General features: G+C 35.6%; 2 protein-coding genes across 5 annotated transcripts; one reads left to right on the plus strand and one right to left on the minus strand.

Annotated features, from left to right (window-relative positions):
- Nucleotides 1–879: 879 nt before the first annotated feature.
- Nucleotides 880–12,014, plus strand: LOC110103071. Of its 4 annotated transcripts, none has more exons than XM_020831624.2 (7): nt 880–956; nt 1,131–1,269; nt 1,676–1,948; nt 8,565–8,738; nt 8,815–8,921; nt 10,802–11,112; nt 11,326–12,014. In XM_020831624.2, the coding sequence occupies exons 2-7, from the start codon at nt 1,219–1,221 to the stop codon at nt 11,859–11,861; spliced, it is 1,452 nt and encodes a 483-aa protein (XP_020687283.1). In that variant the 5' UTR covers nt 880–956; nt 1,131–1,218; the 3' UTR covers nt 11,862–12,014. The 4 variants fall into 4 exon arrangements, with proteins under 4 accessions (XP_020687283.1, XP_020687282.1, XP_020687279.1 ...); XM_020831623.2 differs by having other exon boundaries at nt 939–1,020; XM_020831620.2 differs by lacking the exon at nt 880–956 and adding an exon at nt 963–1,067.
- A 441-nt stretch (nt 12,015–12,455) lies between these two features.
- Nucleotides 12,456–16,995, minus strand: LOC110103072 (protein HEADING DATE REPRESSOR 1). The gene is made up of 3 exons (XM_020831626.2): nt 16,842–16,995; nt 14,854–15,206; nt 12,456–12,928 (listed from the first exon to the last, which is right to left on the minus strand). Exons 1-3 carry the CDS (start codon nt 16,903–16,905, stop codon nt 12,710–12,712), a joined length of 636 nt encoding a protein of 211 aa, XP_020687285.1. The 5' UTR covers nt 16,906–16,995; the 3' UTR covers nt 12,456–12,709.
- Nucleotides 16,996–17,646: the final 651 nt, after the last annotated feature.

Below are 17,646 nucleotides of genomic sequence, written 5' to 3' on the forward strand. Positions count from 1 at the left end.
ATCAAATATTAAATAAATAGGTTATTTAACAAAAAATTTGGCTTGGAACAGATCTTTAGGAGCTGTTTGGTAGCACCCAGGATTTTATTTAAGAATTATTTCGTAAAATCTTGAGGTGGTTAAATCCTGAAAACTGTTTGACAACATTTACGATAAATCCTATGTAATTGTTTGACTATTCAATTAAGGATTTAAGGTGGTTAAAATATTTGATATGTATTTCTTGGATAATTAAAGCATTTAAGATGGTTAAAATATTTAAGGGGGTTAATTATTATTTATAATATTTTATAACAATTATTTTCATTTAAAATCATATTGTAATCCTATTAATTATTTTGAAATAACAAGGATTTAAATAATAATTTTAGTAATAATTTAATTAGTATTACTTAATTTTTAACATTTTAAATTATATTACTTAAAGTTCTCCCACAATAACTTATATGAGTCTAGGTTTATCCTTTCTCTTCTCTATTACTTTCGGCTTCGTTGCTTCGCAGAGTGTAAAGTTTTGCACGAGTTATTCTTGGTGGCTGTTCGAGTTCGTCGCGCGCTTCTTCGGCCAAATCACATAAATCTGCCGAACCAAAGGATTTCGTAAATCCGGGATTTACCACGAAAGGCAAATTATTACGTCCGGGGACGTCCGGACACCCAATTCAAATGCGCCATATCATCCGAATATACTGGATCCTAATATATTTTGATGACATGACACGACCAAGTTGGTATTGGAACAAATCCGGACATGGGAGGAAATAATTTTCCCGAAAAGAGGGAATTTTCCGTCAACCGGCTTTGATTTACCGTCAGATTTGGTTTTGCATTTTTGGCAAATCCGCTTCAAATCCGATCTAAATCCTGCATGCAAACAGCTCCTTACTTTTTTTAATAAGCCTCGATATATCGGGAAGCTTTGACGCGGAACCAAAAAGGAAATGGGTGTTAGCGAAGTCGGTTCATCTCCCCCTTTCTTCCTTTTTTTCGGCTTCTACTGAACGGACATTTTGTTCTAGGGTTAGGGTTTGGCTATTAACGTTTTTTAAGCTTGATTATTCTTCCCGGTAATCAGCGAATACTTTCGATTGAGTTTGGATTACGATGGTTCAGCTAACGAGTTTCGACAGGCTCTGGCCGGAGCCGAAGCAGCTATTCACGACGGTGGCGGCTGTGCCGATTGCAGTAAAGGATGAGATCGAGGACTATTTTGATCAAATGCAGGGTCCTCTCAACAAGAGATCGAAGCTAGCTGAGCTGGATGAGCAGGTAGTTTCCTTGCTTTTCCCGCCAGTTTTCATCTTATCACGGCTTGGGTCGTCCGAGGTTGTTGTATTTGATTTAGTCCGATGGTTTTTGATGTCGATTAAGATTTTTTTTACTTGTATTAGGGATATTGACATATTTAGGAATTGCTTTTCCAAGAGGTTGTGGTGCTTTAACTTATCCTTGCGATGGAATTTGTTTCTTATTCTGATTTTGCTTGAGTTTGAACTCGTGCTTTGAATCAGTGGCTATTTGTTTTGCGTTTTGCATTTTTTTATTGATGTAGTCACGAACATTTGGGAAATTTATCTTTGATAAGGAATTCTGTTTGAAGAGTAGTTTGTGCAAATCATTGTCGTTTGGTTTATTAGATGCTTTAATATTTTTTTCCTATTTTGACCTACGGCAGTTGGAAAGCAAGATGGTCATGCCATCGGCACATTACGATCCACTTGAAGAGCCAAGTCCACTTGGTCTTCGGCTGAAAAAGAGTCCATCTTTCTTGGATTTAATTCAAATGAGGCTTTCTCAGGGAAAGCCGGTTTCAACGTCATCTTTCACGGGCAGTAGCTTAGAAACTGTGAAAAACAAGGAATTCGATTCTGCCGCTCTTTCAAATTCTGTTGACAAGATGAAAGCCTCAAACTTTCCAGCTTCGATTTTGAGGATTGGAAATTGGGAGGTAAGAAAGGCCGTGTTATTTTCTCTATTTTGATCTGGTATTCAACTTTTTATTGGATTCCAGTTTACTTGCTTTAGAAGATTTTATGGTTCTGTTTTGTTTGCAATTTAATGTGCGCAACTGCATCATCTCATGCAATTTCCTGTTTCATTTCTGAAGATCACTTTATTCCCTTGTAGTTTCCATCATTGTACTGAAAATTAGCTTTTCCTTTAAATGCTTTGTTAAAAATAAAATTTAGTTTTAAATGGAATACAAGTATACAACACAAGGAATTACACAAGAATTGTGCTCCATGAATAAGCAATTTAATGAATACACTTGGTTGAATTTTGTGCTTTTATCCTTTTTTATTGTATGATTTGCATTTTGATGGATATACATTGTTTCACATTTACCTAATGGATATCCCAACCTATAAATATTGTGCCAGCTATTGATTTGAATTTCAATTGATCAAGCAATATGATGATATCACACCATAATCGTTGGCTTTGTTGAGTTTTTATTTTTTTATTCTTTTCTTGGAGAAGTTAAGAAATCTTTTATTGCAAATAAAGTAAAACTTAATAATTCAATTATAATAATTGAAGCTTGTTTATAAATGCTAAAATATTAATTATTAACATAAGATGCATAAAGGCTAATATTTGAAGCTAAACTTCTCAAATCCACCAACCTTTTTGTTGCGTGCCGTGGTGCTTATGTTTGTATCGTCTTTTTTTTTTGCTTGATTCGGAAAGAGGAGTTGAATATGGGTATCTTTGGCTGCCATGCTAATTCTTATATAGCTAAAAGCCATGTAATTTTCCAAATTTAATTGACATAAAGTTCACTCATGGAAGAATGGAGATCTTCTCTTTGTTGCTTTGTTACTTTGTCACTTTGTCACTTTATGGGGTAGTTTTTTTCACTGTAAATGTTTGAACACTAGTTTAGGAAGTGAGTTTATGAGGATATTTATTTTTTGTTTTGAAACTCACTTCATTTGAATTCAGTTTAGGCAGTAGAGAGTTTCAGTTTTACCCTTGTCATATTAAGTTTTGATTAGTATAATAATATTTATTTTTACTAAAGGTTAAAAAAAAAAAAGAAAAGTTACTTTCCTAGTCCTCAAGATTAGACTCACTTGTCACCTTTTTAAAGGTGATTTTTAAGAATGAGTATAGTTCTATCTTGTTTTAACCAAACAAACACTTGAATTTTCTTTTGGAAGTGAGATCAATCACCTACGAAGAATGAAAATAATTTGACTCTATGTATAGTAAGGGTGTAAATGAGTTGAGCCGAGCTCGAGTCACTCATGGCTTGAGCTTGAGCTTTTGATTAATTATTTGAGTTTGAGCTCGAGCTTTATTCAATAAGTTCAAGCCGGCTCATGAGCCAACACATTTATTATTAGAGAGAAAACGATTATGGTTTAAGCAATTATTATAATAAAATGGTAAACCGAACATGAAATTATAATTAATAAAGAATCATTTGATACAATAAAATTAGATATATTTTTCAAACATTTTCAACAATGAGATATAATTTTTAAACATTTTCGACAACTTAAAATTCTAAATCCTAATATATTTTAAGTATATTCTATATTAACAAATTTTAAATGAGCTTGCGAGTTAAAGAGTCGAGTCGGGGCTAGCTCAAGCTTGGCTCGTTTGTTCATCAATGTCGACTCTTGGACCATTTATCATGCTGAATTTAAGTCAGCTCGACTCACTTACACCCCTAATGTATAGCTATGATGCATCGACACTTCTCCTCAAAGAGGCGTGTAGTGTCCGACACAACACTCGCCCGACACGTGTCGGACACGCTGAAAACGTGTCCGATTAAAAAAATATTAAATACAAATTGGACACGCGTATCTTACATGTTTTATGATTTTTTTTTTTAAATATAATCTCTTGTATTTGGCGGGATTTAAACTAAATTTCTTATTTCCTATCCACAACATCAAATCAACGTCCGCACTTAATACCCATTCATCGAATGTGCTCATTTTCATTTCTTTCTGGCAATGAAGGTTTTTTCATTTCCTCTCTCGGTGACTAATAAATGGCATCCTAATACTAATAATTTTAAGCACAAATTCTAATTAAATGACTTATTATTTCTAAATTATTTTTAAAATTATACTTATTTAATTTTTATACATTATTTTTAAAATATAAAAACTATAATACAGTGTTCAACCTGTGTCTGACCCTATATTTTAAATAATTGACGTGTCCGTGTCGTGTCGTATCCGTGTCGCCGTGTCCGTGTCTGTGCATCATAGATGTATAGTAAGTTCAACATAACCTTTACTTTTGACAAATTTGTGGATTTAATTATTATGAAAGCACTGGACCTCTTCATATTGTCTTACCAGCTTTGCATAGTTGGTCGTATCAGATGTCTAAGCTGTACATAGTACTGTGGCCACACTAAGCATTATCCTATTTCTTTATCATCCGTGTTACGTGTTTTTTATAAATTAATATCAATTTTAGCTCGAAGTGTTGGCATTTTGGTAAATAGTCTGATAACAAAGATGAGGTGAAACTGATGAAATATCAAAATCAGTATGTTCATTTGATGCTTTAATATGGTATTATGCAGAATTTGATACAATTTTATTGTTCAGGTTCCAATGCTAATACTAACGATTAAAATGCAGATTTGTACTTCTTTGATCCAATGCAACCAAAACACTAACTAGTTTATTTGGTTAACTTCATTAAGCCTTATTTAGAAAACACATGAAAGCCTATTAATAAGAATCTGCTGAGTCATTAAGCTTGAGCCTAGGAAGATATATATATATATTATCAAAAGAAAATAACATCTCCAGGGTCCATACTATATCATTCAGCGACAGAAATAATTGCTGTATGGGCAAACGATTGCTAAAGAAATTGTTTTTGAGCCACGGTTCAGAGACAGGTTGGAAGGATCTAAAACAACTGAATCAACAAGAAAAGGGGAATGTTGGATAGTTACTCGAGGTACTTCCACTGGGAAGTGGTGAAGGCCTGGTAAACAGAAAATCTGCACTTGTAGGGACATAAATGGAAGAGTAAAGAGAGGGATGCATATGATGGTGGTGGGTAGCGATGCTGCATAAGGGAATCCAATAAGATGGAACTTTTATCTTTTTTTTTTCTTTTTCTTTTTAGCTAGATTAGAGAGGCTAATGTGAAACATACAAGGGAATTACAGGATTTTATTAAGAAATTTGTTTTCGCAATGAAATTATAAGATTAATGTTTCACTTAGTTAGGATTTTCAGTTTTCGTAGTTATTGACTTGCTTCTAACATGCAGTTACACGTTAGATTAACAGAGCGATCCGAAATAATGACAAGAAAATAGTAAAACAAATATGCGATTAAAGATAATCCACCACTTAACAATTAGAACTTTCACCTTAGAGTTTCCTTCTGGATCGCTCTTTGGAAGTAGGGTTAGCGGAGGACAAAGGTTAGCAAGCCCAATGATGCCACTACAAGACAGAGGATGGCGGTGGTTTTGATCAACGGAGAGTTGACCGGAGTTGGAGAGACGGGTGGTCGTCCTGCGATCTTTCACGATCCTGTAGGTTGTTGCTCTTCGATGACGTCCGCCAAAGTAAAGAGAATACGCTCCACGTATTCTTCGACGGTGCCTTCGAACCCATATCCAGGATCGAAGAAAGGTGATTGAATGATGTTGACTTCCGCTTGAGAATTGTAAGCGAATCCGTGATCAACATCCGGATCCGCCATCCATGAGCTTGAGGGTAGGCGAGTGGTGTTCTATGGTGGAGCCGCCGGTTGGGAAAGGTGGAGAGGGCGGCGGAGAGAGGGGAGTTGGCAGGCAAGGAGAGGGGCGGTTATGGTTGGGTTAGTAAGGTGGAGAGAGGGATTTAGTAAATCTGAAATTAAATTCAGATTTCACTAAGGGAGGGAGAGGGGTTAAATTTGAATTTCAAAATTATCCAAAAGGAGCAATAAGGTGGCCGGCGGTTTAATGGGGTATTAGTGGGGATTTAATGGTGATTGGAATTTAAATTGGAGAGAATAAATGCTCAGTAAGGGGTTGGCCATATAGGGATGATATGGGGGTTTCATTTTAAGTGTGTGGGCCCCCCCAAGGAATAAACAATGAATAAAATCAAATCTGAGTTTAATTTCAGATTTGATTCAATGAGGAGGTTTCCTAAATGAGTTTCTAGCAAAAGGAAAGTATTTGAATTCAAATATTTAATTGAATTCTCAATAGGAAACTTTCCTAATTGACTATGATCTAATTTAGGAAAGTAAATGTAGGCAATTGGATTTTGAATTTCAGAATTTTGGGACAAGGTGGTCGGCGGGTTAGGCTCGGGTGGGAGAAGGGTGGTGGGGTGGGGCCGGCCCCCGGGTTGATGAAGTGGCCGGCCCCCGGGTTGATGAAGTGGCCGGCGACTTGTTAGGTGGAGGGGCGGCGGGTAATGGGGGATCAAGGGGAGGGGTTGAGGCCGTCGGTTTGGGGAGATAGGGAAGGGATTGCCGGCGGTATAGGAGAAAAGGGAAGAGGAAGATGAAGACTAAAATAAAAGAACCAAGAACTCACAAAGAGATCGTATAACTGCGAACCTTGGAATCCTCCAAATGTTGACAGGTATTGCTTTTACTCATCTAGGGTTTCTTCTCAAGAACTCAATAAGAGAACAAAGAAAGCTGAGATTTTCTTCATAATTCATTATTAGAAAAAAATACAATGACTAGGCCTTCATATATAGGCCTCCAAAGCATAAAATGTAAAAGACACAAATGCTCTTAGGCTACAACATGACACAAATCCCTCATAGGGGTAAAGTGGAAAACTAAAAAAAATAATTAAAAGAAATGCACTAAAACATCATAAAGAAACTATGAATCATAGCCGTCGATCTAAAATTCCGCCGATGGTAAGTATGTCGAAATCTCCGGTGGATGTCCTTATCAGAGGCTTTTGTCTTGGAGGGTGCATACCTTTCTTTCTTGTAGAAGGAATAAGAAGCTTCAAAGTGGCCCTTTTCAGATTTAATTATTTCCATGTGATTATCAATTGGTTAGTTTTTAACAGGCTCATCCCTTCATTTAGGAGGAGGATTCTTTTTGCTATCCAATTATATAATTTAATAAAGAAAGAGGTCTAATAAAAGTAAAAAAATGATCTGAAATTCTATGAGATTCTTGTTGTTACTTAATTAAAACCTATCAAATTGAAGATAACGCCCGCCTTCACGTGTTATGAGGTGGTAAATTTTTGCGAAGTATCAAGGAAAAGCTTTACTTGCCAACTAAATTGAAAGAAATTGCATATCAAATGACGACATGCCTAAAAATACAAACTTATAGTCCACAAAGCAAAGAACCCCTTTCAACTTTAATCTTTTCGCAAATTAGTTTTTTTTTTTAATGTTGCATTTCTCATCAAGGAAATCATATTGGAAGGCTATATTTTCCATATGTTATATAGTGAGAACCAAGGTTTAAAATTGCGTAATCGGGTATTGAGGCGTTTTTCTTTTGTGAGACGAGGCGTAAGCCTCAAGGCGTTTTAAGGCGTAAGCCTCAAAATAAAAAAATTACGTAAAGATAAAATGATAATTTTTTATATACTGAGTAATCTAATAATATAAAACATAAAAAATATAAGATATGAAGTGTCAAATAATAAGTTGTTTGAAATAAAAGTGAAATCCAAACATCACAATAATAAGACAACGTAAAATATAGTTCAACTCAATAAACCACAATATCCTTTTCATTAACATGTAATTCAAAAAATAAATAGCAATGACATTACAAGTCATAAGTCATCATCATTGTCATCCTTTAGGGAGTCTTCTACACTTATAAGTAAAAGTGTAGAGATTTCGCAGATATGCCGGGGGTACAAGGGGGCAGCGCCCCCAGAACAAATTTTTATTGCAAGAGTAATTTTAAAGCTTTCTCAGCTTGTTTATATGCCATAGCTTCTCGGTGCCGCTCGGCACCATTCGGTACCACTCAGTATCGAATGGTACCGAGTTTCTATACTGAGCTGTACCGATCAGTACCGAGCGGTACCGAGCATTGGTACTAAGAGTTCATTGGTATAAACATTAAATATCATTAAATATTAGGTTTAGTTTTTTTTTTTTTTTTTATAAATTTCAAGAGGTGTTCCGCCTCGTAGAAATGAGGCGAGTCATGGCTTAAGGCGTACTTCCGTTAAATTGAGGCGTACGCCTCATATTCCAGGAGAAAGGCTTAAGCTTTGAGTATGAAACATGTGAAATTGCGCTGAGGCGCGTCTCTTATTCGCAATTTTAAACATGGCGAGAACTGAGAAATACTACATATGATGGGACAATTTTTTGTTTTTTATAGTAAGTCCTGAATTTTGTTTATGTGCGAATTTTTTTTTTTTGTATCAAGTTAGTGTATTGTAACACATTCTGCATTTGCATTTGATTTTGGAATTTTGTTGAGGAAGAGGCATCATCAATTATCATGCTCTGGACTTTGCTTGATTATTTTTATTACCATTGCCGGTATTGGTCTGATTTCAACATATGCTAACCTTTGTCTGTATGGTCTGATTTCAACATGTCTAATAGACCGTTAACTGAACAGTATGTTTCGAGGTATGAAGGTGATTTAGTTGCAAAGTGTTACTTTGCGAAACATAAGCTTGTATGGGAGGTCCTTGATGGCGGTCTAAAGAACAAGATTGAAATCCAATGGTCAGATATAACTGCACTGAAAGCAACTTACCAAGAAAATGGATCTGAAATATTGGATGTAATGGTAAGGAGTTATAAAATACGCTATATTAAATTTCTTCAAGTAATATGTTTATATTAAATCTTTTGATTTTGTTTAGCTTGCTAGGAGACCACTTTTCTTCAGAGAGACCAATCCTCAACCCAGAAAACACACACTTTGGCAGGCAACTTCAGATTTTACTGGAGGCCAAGCAAGCATTCATAGGTTAGTTATATCTTCTTTTTCTTGTCCTTAGTGATTCTAATTTTCAACGCAGTATTGATATTGGGAGAAATTTTTATTGCCATGAACATACCCGTAATTGCAAAGAAATTCAAGAAATACTTTATATTTGTTTGGATGAGGGTAAAGGAATGCATGAGATTCCTTTTTTTTTTGCTTGAAGTAAAATGAATACATTGTTACGTATTAAGAGGATAGTGGTTGGTGATTGACAGTGGCGGTTATAGCTGGTGGTGGGCTAGCCAACTGTCGGAGGAGGTTAGCGGCCGTGGCAGCTGGTAACAAGCAAGGCGGTGGTGGGAGGTGGCCATCAGTTGCAGTGGAAGTGGGTGATCGACAATAGTGGGAGGTCAATTGAGGTGGGTGATCGAGGCAACGAGTGATTGGCGGTTGGCAGTAACAGGTGGCTGACAACTGGGGTAGTGGGGGTGACTGATGGGGGCGGGGCGGCTGGCGGGTGTACAATGACGGTGGGAGGTTGATGGCGGGGGAGGCTATAGTGGGGGTTGGTGGCAAGCAATGGCAATATCATACCTGTTAACGGCGAATGGCGCACCATGGCGCAAAGGTCCCTTTGGAGCCATGGCGCATAGCGCACGGCGCGACGCGCGCTATTTTAAACATGGCGCAAGTTATATAAAAATTATAAAATAATAAGCATGAATATAAAATATTATTAAAAATGAAAGACAAGCTATCATAATAATAAAAGACAACCATAATATATATAAGTTCGACTAAGTAACATCCAAATATCTCATAATTTAAATATTACAATCTTTTTTTAAAAGATCAAATAAGAATTTAATCTACTCTTTTTGGGAATCATCATCATCAGCAAATGTTAAAAAAGCTTCATTATCTTCTTCAACATTGTCTCACACATGTGTGAGACCTTGCAGGTTGTGGGCAAATTGACTGTAGCCCAGGGTTTGGTTCTTTGAAAGGTGTATTTTCCTTGTAAACATGGAAGCCTGAAGTCAAAATGATTTGCAAGTTAAAAATTAATTTGTGGATCAATCTTATTGTTGGATACTGCCTAGCTCGAAATATTTAGCTTTAATAGAAAAGGGATAGGACGAGTATGTGAGGTTTGAAAAGTGCAATATGAGATAGGATGAGTTAGATGTAAAGAAATTTGAAAGATGGCTGGGGTTGCATGAAGTGAAGGTGTAGATAGGTAGAGGATACCTACAATATGACTATATGGTAGGTATGTCTATAGGTAAATGTAGGAATATGCACTTCGATAAAGATCCCTTTTTAAACCAACAACCAAGTGAGCTATACCATGCTTAGCATGTTTTTATTGGAAGTATAGGGTACTTAGATAACTGTACAGATAAGTGTTTGGTTGCGTGCATTGATTAATAATATTTACAAGTAAACTGGAAATGCATAAATTTGTACACTTGGAGCATTAATATGTGCTTGCATTGAATAAATATTTATGTTTGTAACAACAAGGATATACATATTCATGCATCTAGCTTTTAGTGATTCGATTTTGATTGGATTAATGATTTCTACTCCTTCCCATTCTAACTGTGTTTTAGATCAAACGTGATGTTTGTCATTTTTTATCCCTAGCTTAGGATGTGCTTAAGAGAGTAGTTTATGTAGTAGCCTCTGTTGCCTCAGTTTTAGATATTTAGGACTATGATGTTCTTTTTCTAGTCAGTATTGCAACTTTGTTGTATAATAACAATGGATGTGAGCATTTGTTACCTCATGAGATTTTTAGGACTATGATACTCTTTAAATGGAACGCTTGTGGCTCTTTTATAACTTCCAATAGAATTATTCTTCTTTTAGATTTATTCTCTTTTTTAAGTTCTTTGAGAGATCATGTGTGTGCGCAGGAGGCATTTTCTGCAGTGTCAACAAGGCTTGTTAAATAAGCATTTTGAGAAACTTATCCAATGTGATCCACGGTTAAAATCTCTAAGTCTGCAACCAGATATCATCTTGGAATCTTCCTGCTTTGAACCCCCCTCGTGCTTGGAGGACAAAGATGAATCTAAATGCCTTGGATTTGATAAGCTGAAGGAGAATCATGAATCCTCTGCTGAATTTCATGATCCTAAACCACTCTGTGCTAAGGCTGGAACAAGGAATACTATTGATGCAGGTCTAGATCTTGCAGCCAGACAAATGATTTTCCATGATTCAGGTAATTTCTTCACCTTGCGTAAATCCGTTGATGTCACTTAGGATGGAAAGCACAGAAGATTAATTCCCATCAACTGTTTACATGCAAATTAAATTTTATTGATAAATTTGAGCTTCAGCAAGTACTTGGTCAAAAATCTCAGTTCAAATTCCATCTTTGGATCACCAGTTTCTTTAAAAAGTCTAGCTCTCTGATTTTGGCTTATAATTGCAGGTATTTATAGAGAAAACACATCATTAAGCAATCAACCTGTGCAGTTGGAACAGCTTAAAGTACCAGAACTTAAAGCTTCCATGTCGAAAGATGATTTAGTGAGCCATTTAGAACACTGCATTTCTGAACAGATGGCTTCAGGCAACCCAGTTTTCTCAGCTGATTGCTTGCTAAACAAAGAAACATTAGAGGAATGGGCTGATTATTTTCTCACAGATTCTCAAAGTTTTGATTTTGATGAAAATTCTCTCTTATCAAAAGTAAACTCGTTAAACCGTCTTCTTCAGAAGGATCCCTCGAATGAAAACCTGCAGTCAGCTTCCATTGCAGGCATGGAAGATCGCCAAGATTTCATTGAAGATGATTCAAAGCAACTGCAGAGGAAAAAAGTCTTTGATGACCCACAGCCTTGTGGTATTTCAAGAAAGGATTCCATAGGCGATTTTCTGATGAATTTTCCTCGAATTGGTTCCATACCACAGTATTTGCATCTTTTTAGTATAGAAGAAGACAATGATAACCAAGCCATCTTTTAAATACCAACAATGGCATCTCAATCTTTGTAAAGCCTGCTGAGTGTTGATGAGATGTTGTTGGGTCTATAATGTCAATATTTTGGGATATTTGGACTTGCACCATTAAACTAAATTCCATCAAGCTTTTATTGGATTGTTGTTAAGTTGGTGCAACTTCTTTTTATTTTTCCTTTGATTTCTTTTTAGCAGAGGCCTTAAGGCATCTCCAACTGAAAACCCTATTTTTCACTCTAAAATGTCACAATATTTCAAAATGCAGTAGTTCTCTCCAATAAAACTCTATTTTTTTTTTCGCACGCTTCCTTGCAAAGATAGCCATCTCTCTCCTATTTCGCGCTCTTCTTGCGAAGCAAAGCAAAGTGCAAAGGTATCTTTTTTTTTTTTGCGTAAGTGAACAGTCTGACGTCAATATTGCGTTGCACTGTTCACCTACTGTTTTTTCGCATAAGATTTGAAGTTTGAATGCACCGATTTACAAATGGTATACAATAACATGCAGTTCGGTTGAAGATGATCTAAGTTATCCGTGCTTAAGTGCAGCTTATAAAATATGCACAATGGTCAATCCACATCAAAAGAAATATGAAAAATATATGTTTCCATCACTTTCATACATCAAATGAATATTATAAAATATTCTGAACTGCTTACAATAAATACATATGCCAGGTAACTGTAACACTGCACATTTTAAATAATAAAAAGAACAAAATAAGTATATTGATACCCATCTCTTATTCTTCTAGATTGCATTAACAAATATCACTTTGCTGTAAATCTATTAAACAGGTCACAAATGAGTCTCTGGAGCTGCTGCCTTATATAAAATTAAAGAACATCCATGAATTTCAGGGAAGGGAAGCTTCATCCCCTTCTGCTGCTTCATCTTCCATTGCTTGGTTTTCTTCAAGCAAGGTCATGAGCATGGTAATCTGATTCTGCAACATACTATTCTCCCTCTCAACATCAGCTCTCTTGCTTCGCTCATCAAGCAACTGTAGCTGGAGACGTTCGAGGCATTTAGCATCTTCCTCCAGCTGCTCATTGAGGCCATCAATCTCTCTATCCTATTCATTTTTACTTAGAATCAAAAGTTAGTCTTCTATATTTATTGGCCAACCTTTCCCTTCTACATCCTCATTATTGGGTAATAAACAACCTAAGAATTATGACACCTTCATTTAATTTTGAAATCTTACAATGAAGATCTAACAGATTGCTGAACTATATTCCTTTAAATGTGTTAACAATTGAGCTGTTTGATTGCAGCACTTGTGTTGTACATATGAAAAATAAATGATATTTCTCTGTTTGGTAAAAATTTATGTGAAGTTGTTTGATCGTTACAATATCCTCATTAAAATGGGTGGGGGATGGATTTGAAGATATTTTAGACTTAGGCTTCGTTTGGGACGGCTTTCTTTCTGCTTCGTGAAGCGGCTTTCTAACACAAAAATTAATTTTTGTACTAGAAACTTTTGTACTAAAAAGCCGCTTTCCGAAGCAGAAAGAAAGCCGTCCCAAACGAAGCCTTATACAAAGCTGCTTTCAATAAATACTTTCAGGCAACAGGCAAAAAGTTTCTTCCCACAACCATATTGGGCGGGCAACTTTTGGCCAAAAGAGCATATGACAGCAATAAAGAACATGAGAACAAGAAAAAATGAATAAGAAAAATACCTGAACAGAAGATATGAGATTTATGTGATTCAACAAAATTCGCCTACCTCCAAGGCTTGCACAGAAAGACAATATTCTACTAATTTTAAGTATGCAAAGTATTTTCGCTCAAATATTTTTCTTGTTCTTGAATTTTTCTCACTATATATTTCCTCTTTTTTATTGTCCCCACTATAATCCTCCTCTCTCTCTCTCTCTCTCTCTCTCTCTCTCTCTCTCTGAAATGAAAATTATGTTATCTATGTTAGTGTAATGATATTCAAAGCAAGTTCAAAGGAAAACCATTTCTCTCTCTATCAGTCTTAAGAGTGAATTATATATATTTTAAAGTTCACATTTCACAAATGTCAGCTCGTAATTATGTTATCTATGTTAAGTATAAAGATCCTAGAAATGAAAATTTTATTGTTTTTTCCTTGAAAAACATCTTTTGGTTCTGTTATATGGAATAAACAATCAAAGACTGAATATTCATTTCTAACCTCCTATTTATAAATCCAGAAGTTTGCTTGTTTTTAGTAATATACAGTAAAATAATAAAAAGCTTTAAAATATTCTATCATCCATTATATCTCTGTTTCAAGCAATACTATCTTAGTTAAATGTATAATGCATTTCTACACTTAATACAACATTTAGGTGGCCTTCATTTCTATCGCTATGATGAAGGAGGAGCGTTGTTTACTCATTTTCAGCTGATAGAGAAGACATCTCTGCAGAAGCAATTTCATATTTAAAATCACACGCAAAACTTAATTCTTTCGGTTTACAATGATTAATATCTATTTGTAATAACATATACTTCTTTTAAGAGATTGATTACGTTTAGTTGTTTCTTGTCTTCTATTTTCAAATAATATTTAATTTGTAGAAATTAAACCTAGGCTAGTCACCTAACATTTGACAATATTCTGAAACATAGGTAATTTAACAGGCAATCCTTCATTTAGAATGAATGTATATAGTTGGTAAATTGTCACTAAGGTTTTGTTTGAGATGGCTTTTGACCATTGTTTTTTCGTTGTTTTTAAGAAATTTTTATACTAAAACTGTATTAGAAAATAGTAAGAAAATTGTCCCAAACGAACCCTTGTACTGGAGATTTTCATGATTTCAATCACATTTTAAGATGGTCTAACAAGCTATTTTTATGTTGTTCTCATCTTAGATCTATCTATACCTATATGTACACATATATCAATATGGAGCTAATGTTTAAAATTAAAACAGCATAGCTATTAAGAACATCTGGGTCTCCTAGGGTAAAATGTTAGCTTAATGATGCAAAGAAGCAAAAGAAGTCAGGAAAGACCTTTCTGTTCATCTCCTGGACTGCAATCCTCCTCATGCTTTCAACCACATCCACATTTACGAGCTTCCGCTTCTTTCCTACTAACCATCCTTTTGGGTATGAGGTTGAGTCAAAGTCTGGCGGTGGGAGGAGCTCTTCAGCAGGAGTTCGAGTCTTGCCATCTCCACGGTACGTGATTGGCTGCAATGGTTCGAATAGAGCTCGGCGTCTCTCAGAGAGATTAGCTTTAGGATCATCTTGTTTCTCATTGTCATTTAATGGGCTTGAAGGGGCTTGGTTTTCCTTTGTAATGTCATTGAGAACTCTGCTGTCCCCCTCTTCCTTCAATGAACTCTCTAAGCTTCGGGAACTAGCTGAACAAAATGAGATAAATATTCTCTTAATTTATATGGCTTCTTGTCACAATTGTAATTCATAGAAGTAAGCATATAATTGATTTGAATATTCCTTTTTTCCATAAGAAAAAGGTTCAAGTTGCATGGAAGTTACATGTTTGGCTACAGTACATAAAATCAATCGCATTACAAAACAAAGTTTAGCCAATTATCTGAGTAAGATTGCATCAAGTAACCAGTAAATGATGTGTTTTAACATACAATTCATTTCGAGGTAACCTGAAGTTTAGAAGCAGCTTCTAGACACCAAGGTTAACTGAGGAATAAGAAAATTCTGAAATTATTCAGTGCGGTCACCAAATGCTGTCCGATGGTGAATCAGGTTCTGCCACATCACTTTTTTACTGTGTACCGTTATGTGCCGGGTGACATGATGCATTTTAATTAGCCTCTGGACCGTCTAGTGACCGCACAGAATAATTCCCCCCTTCCCCCTGAAATTATTCTGTGAGGTCACCAAACATTGTTCGGAGGCTAATCAGAACCCGCCATATCACTTTTTTATAGTGTAACGCTATATGCCGGGTGACATGGCACATTTTGATTCACCTCCGAACCATCCGGTGACCACACATAATAATTTCTTCCATTCCAACGAAAGAAATGCAATGCTTCATATCTGAAATTGCTTATAAATGCAAAGCTTCATCTGTTCACCACAATTAATACACATTCTATTCCAGTCCAACGAAAGAGAAAACATTAAGAAAATCTAATAAAATCAAATTCGACAAATATTCAAGGTGCAAGGATCCGAAGTTATAAACCTTCAAAACAGTTCTTATTTTATTTATTTTTTAGTTTGAACATTGTAAAACAACAGATATATGAAATGAGCATATACATGAAAAGGTTGGAGTAACTCGAGTGGAAGAGAAAATTAGAGAGAGCCGTCTTAGATGGTTTGGTCACATAAAACGGCGGCCTTCCGATGACTCAGCCAGGAAAATAGACGCATTAGATTTGCGTTATGTTAAGAAAGGTAGACCTAAAAAGACTTGGTTAGAAAATATTAGAAATGATATTTCTTTATTACATTTAAACGAGAATTTGACTTTTAACAAAACACAATGGAGAAAAAGGATTCATGTAGCCGACTCCACGTAGTGGGACGAAGGCTTGATGTTGTTGTTGTAGTATTGTAAAACAACAGAAAACATAAACTAAAAAACAAATAACCAAGCTTGCTGGCTGACAGCCAGTTTATCATATATATTTTTTAATTTTTTTTGTTTGAATACTGTAAAACAACATAGGATAAGCTAAAAAACCAAATAACCAAGTAAACTATCAGTCAGCCTAGTTAAATAATGACTAGCAGTAAAGACAAGATTTTCAAAGCATAGGCTTCTAAGAAACCAAAGACACAAGAAAAAGCAAAGAGTAAGACGGGGTCGTGCCGTTCAAGCTAAGAAATCTCAAACATCTCCCCTCTCTTCTCTAATTTTCATCGATTAGGTAACCTAAAAATGTGATTTTGGAGTAGAAAACAGAACAATCTCTCGATTCATAATATCAAAAACGAAGAAATGAGATTCCTTGGTGAATTTATCCAGGTAAAAAGTTAAATAAAGGTAAATCAGTAAACAATACCTGATCTCTTGCGCGAATTCCAGAAAATTCGCGGTGGCGAAATCGGGGAGAATCCTTCCATCATTCTATCAGTCTCAAAGAGAGAATTGCTACAAAAAAATTCAGCAACAAAAACATTCGTGATTTGAAAAAAACAAAGGGGTGGGGGAAAGAAAACGGAAAAAGAATCGATTGAAACCTGCCTGGGAATATTTTTCGCCTCTCTCTCTCTCTCTCTCTCTCTCTCTCTCTCTCCTCCTGCTTCCTCTTCTGTTTGTCGGCTAGGTATTATCCTACTAAGTTGGAGACGGAGAAGTTTGGACCTCGTGATCCTCGCAATTCGAATGAGTTAAATCGCCATTGCGGAGGAAAATCCAATGCACAAGTGATGTTAAAACAGAAAGGATTTCTCTTTTATGGTACCGTTGGATCTTGAAAAATATTCTTGAGATTATTGATAGTTTGAAATAATTTGCACAACTGTTTTGTAAATCCAACGGTCGAGAAACTCTTTGAATTAGATTTTCGTGCATACACAACTATCCTTGGCCTATTGGTTGAGAGCTTAGGCTTCCAACTAAGAGGTTCAGAGTTCGAGTCTATGTGTATGCGTTGTGTGTGTGAATTTGTCTTAAATGGCCTAAATGTCCCAAAAAAAAAAAGGTTTTCGTGCATTCATTGCCGGTTTACGGCAAACAAACTTAAGAGACTTTGGTCGCGACATTTTTAAATATGCATATATATCAACATTTCTTAATTTATTTATATCAAAATTGTGCTTTTTTATTTTTTTCATTTTTTAATTTTACATATTACTTATTAATTT

The sequence above is a fragment of the Dendrobium catenatum genome, unplaced genomic scaffold (genome assembly GCF_001605985.2).
Source record: "Dendrobium catenatum unplaced genomic scaffold, ASM160598v2 fragScaff_scaffold_1024, whole genome shotgun sequence".
NCBI lineage: Eukaryota > Viridiplantae > Streptophyta > Magnoliopsida > Asparagales > Orchidaceae > Dendrobium > Dendrobium catenatum.

What these genes read in the sequence shown, in the direction of transcription:
- LOC110103072 (XM_020831626.2), bottom strand. Translation starts at nt 16,905, where the DNA reads ATGATGGAAGGATTCTCCCCGATTTCGCCACCGCGAATTTTCTGGAAT. An exon ending in GAATTCGCGCAAGAGATCAG is followed by an intron (nt 15,207 to 16,841) that starts GTATTGTTTACT and finishes CATTTTGTTCAG; the next exon opens with CTAGTTCCCGAAGCTTAGAG. An exon ending in TCCAGGAGATGAACAGAAAG is followed by an intron (nt 12,929 to 14,853) that starts GTCTTTCCTGAC and finishes AAAAATGAATAG; the next exon opens with GATAGAGAGATTGATGGCCT.
- LOC110103071 (XM_020831619.2), top strand. Translation starts at nt 1,105, where the DNA reads ATGGTTCAGCTAACGAGTTTCGACAGGCTCTGGCCGGAGCCGAAGCAG. An exon ending in TAGCTGAGCTGGATGAGCAG is followed by an intron (nt 1,270 to 1,675) that starts GTAGTTTCCTTG and finishes GACCTACGGCAG; the next exon opens with TTGGAAAGCAAGATGGTCAT. An exon ending in AATGATTTTCCATGATTCAG is followed by an intron (nt 11,113 to 11,325) that starts GTAATTTCTTCA and finishes TTATAATTGCAG; the next exon opens with GTATTTATAGAGAAAACACA.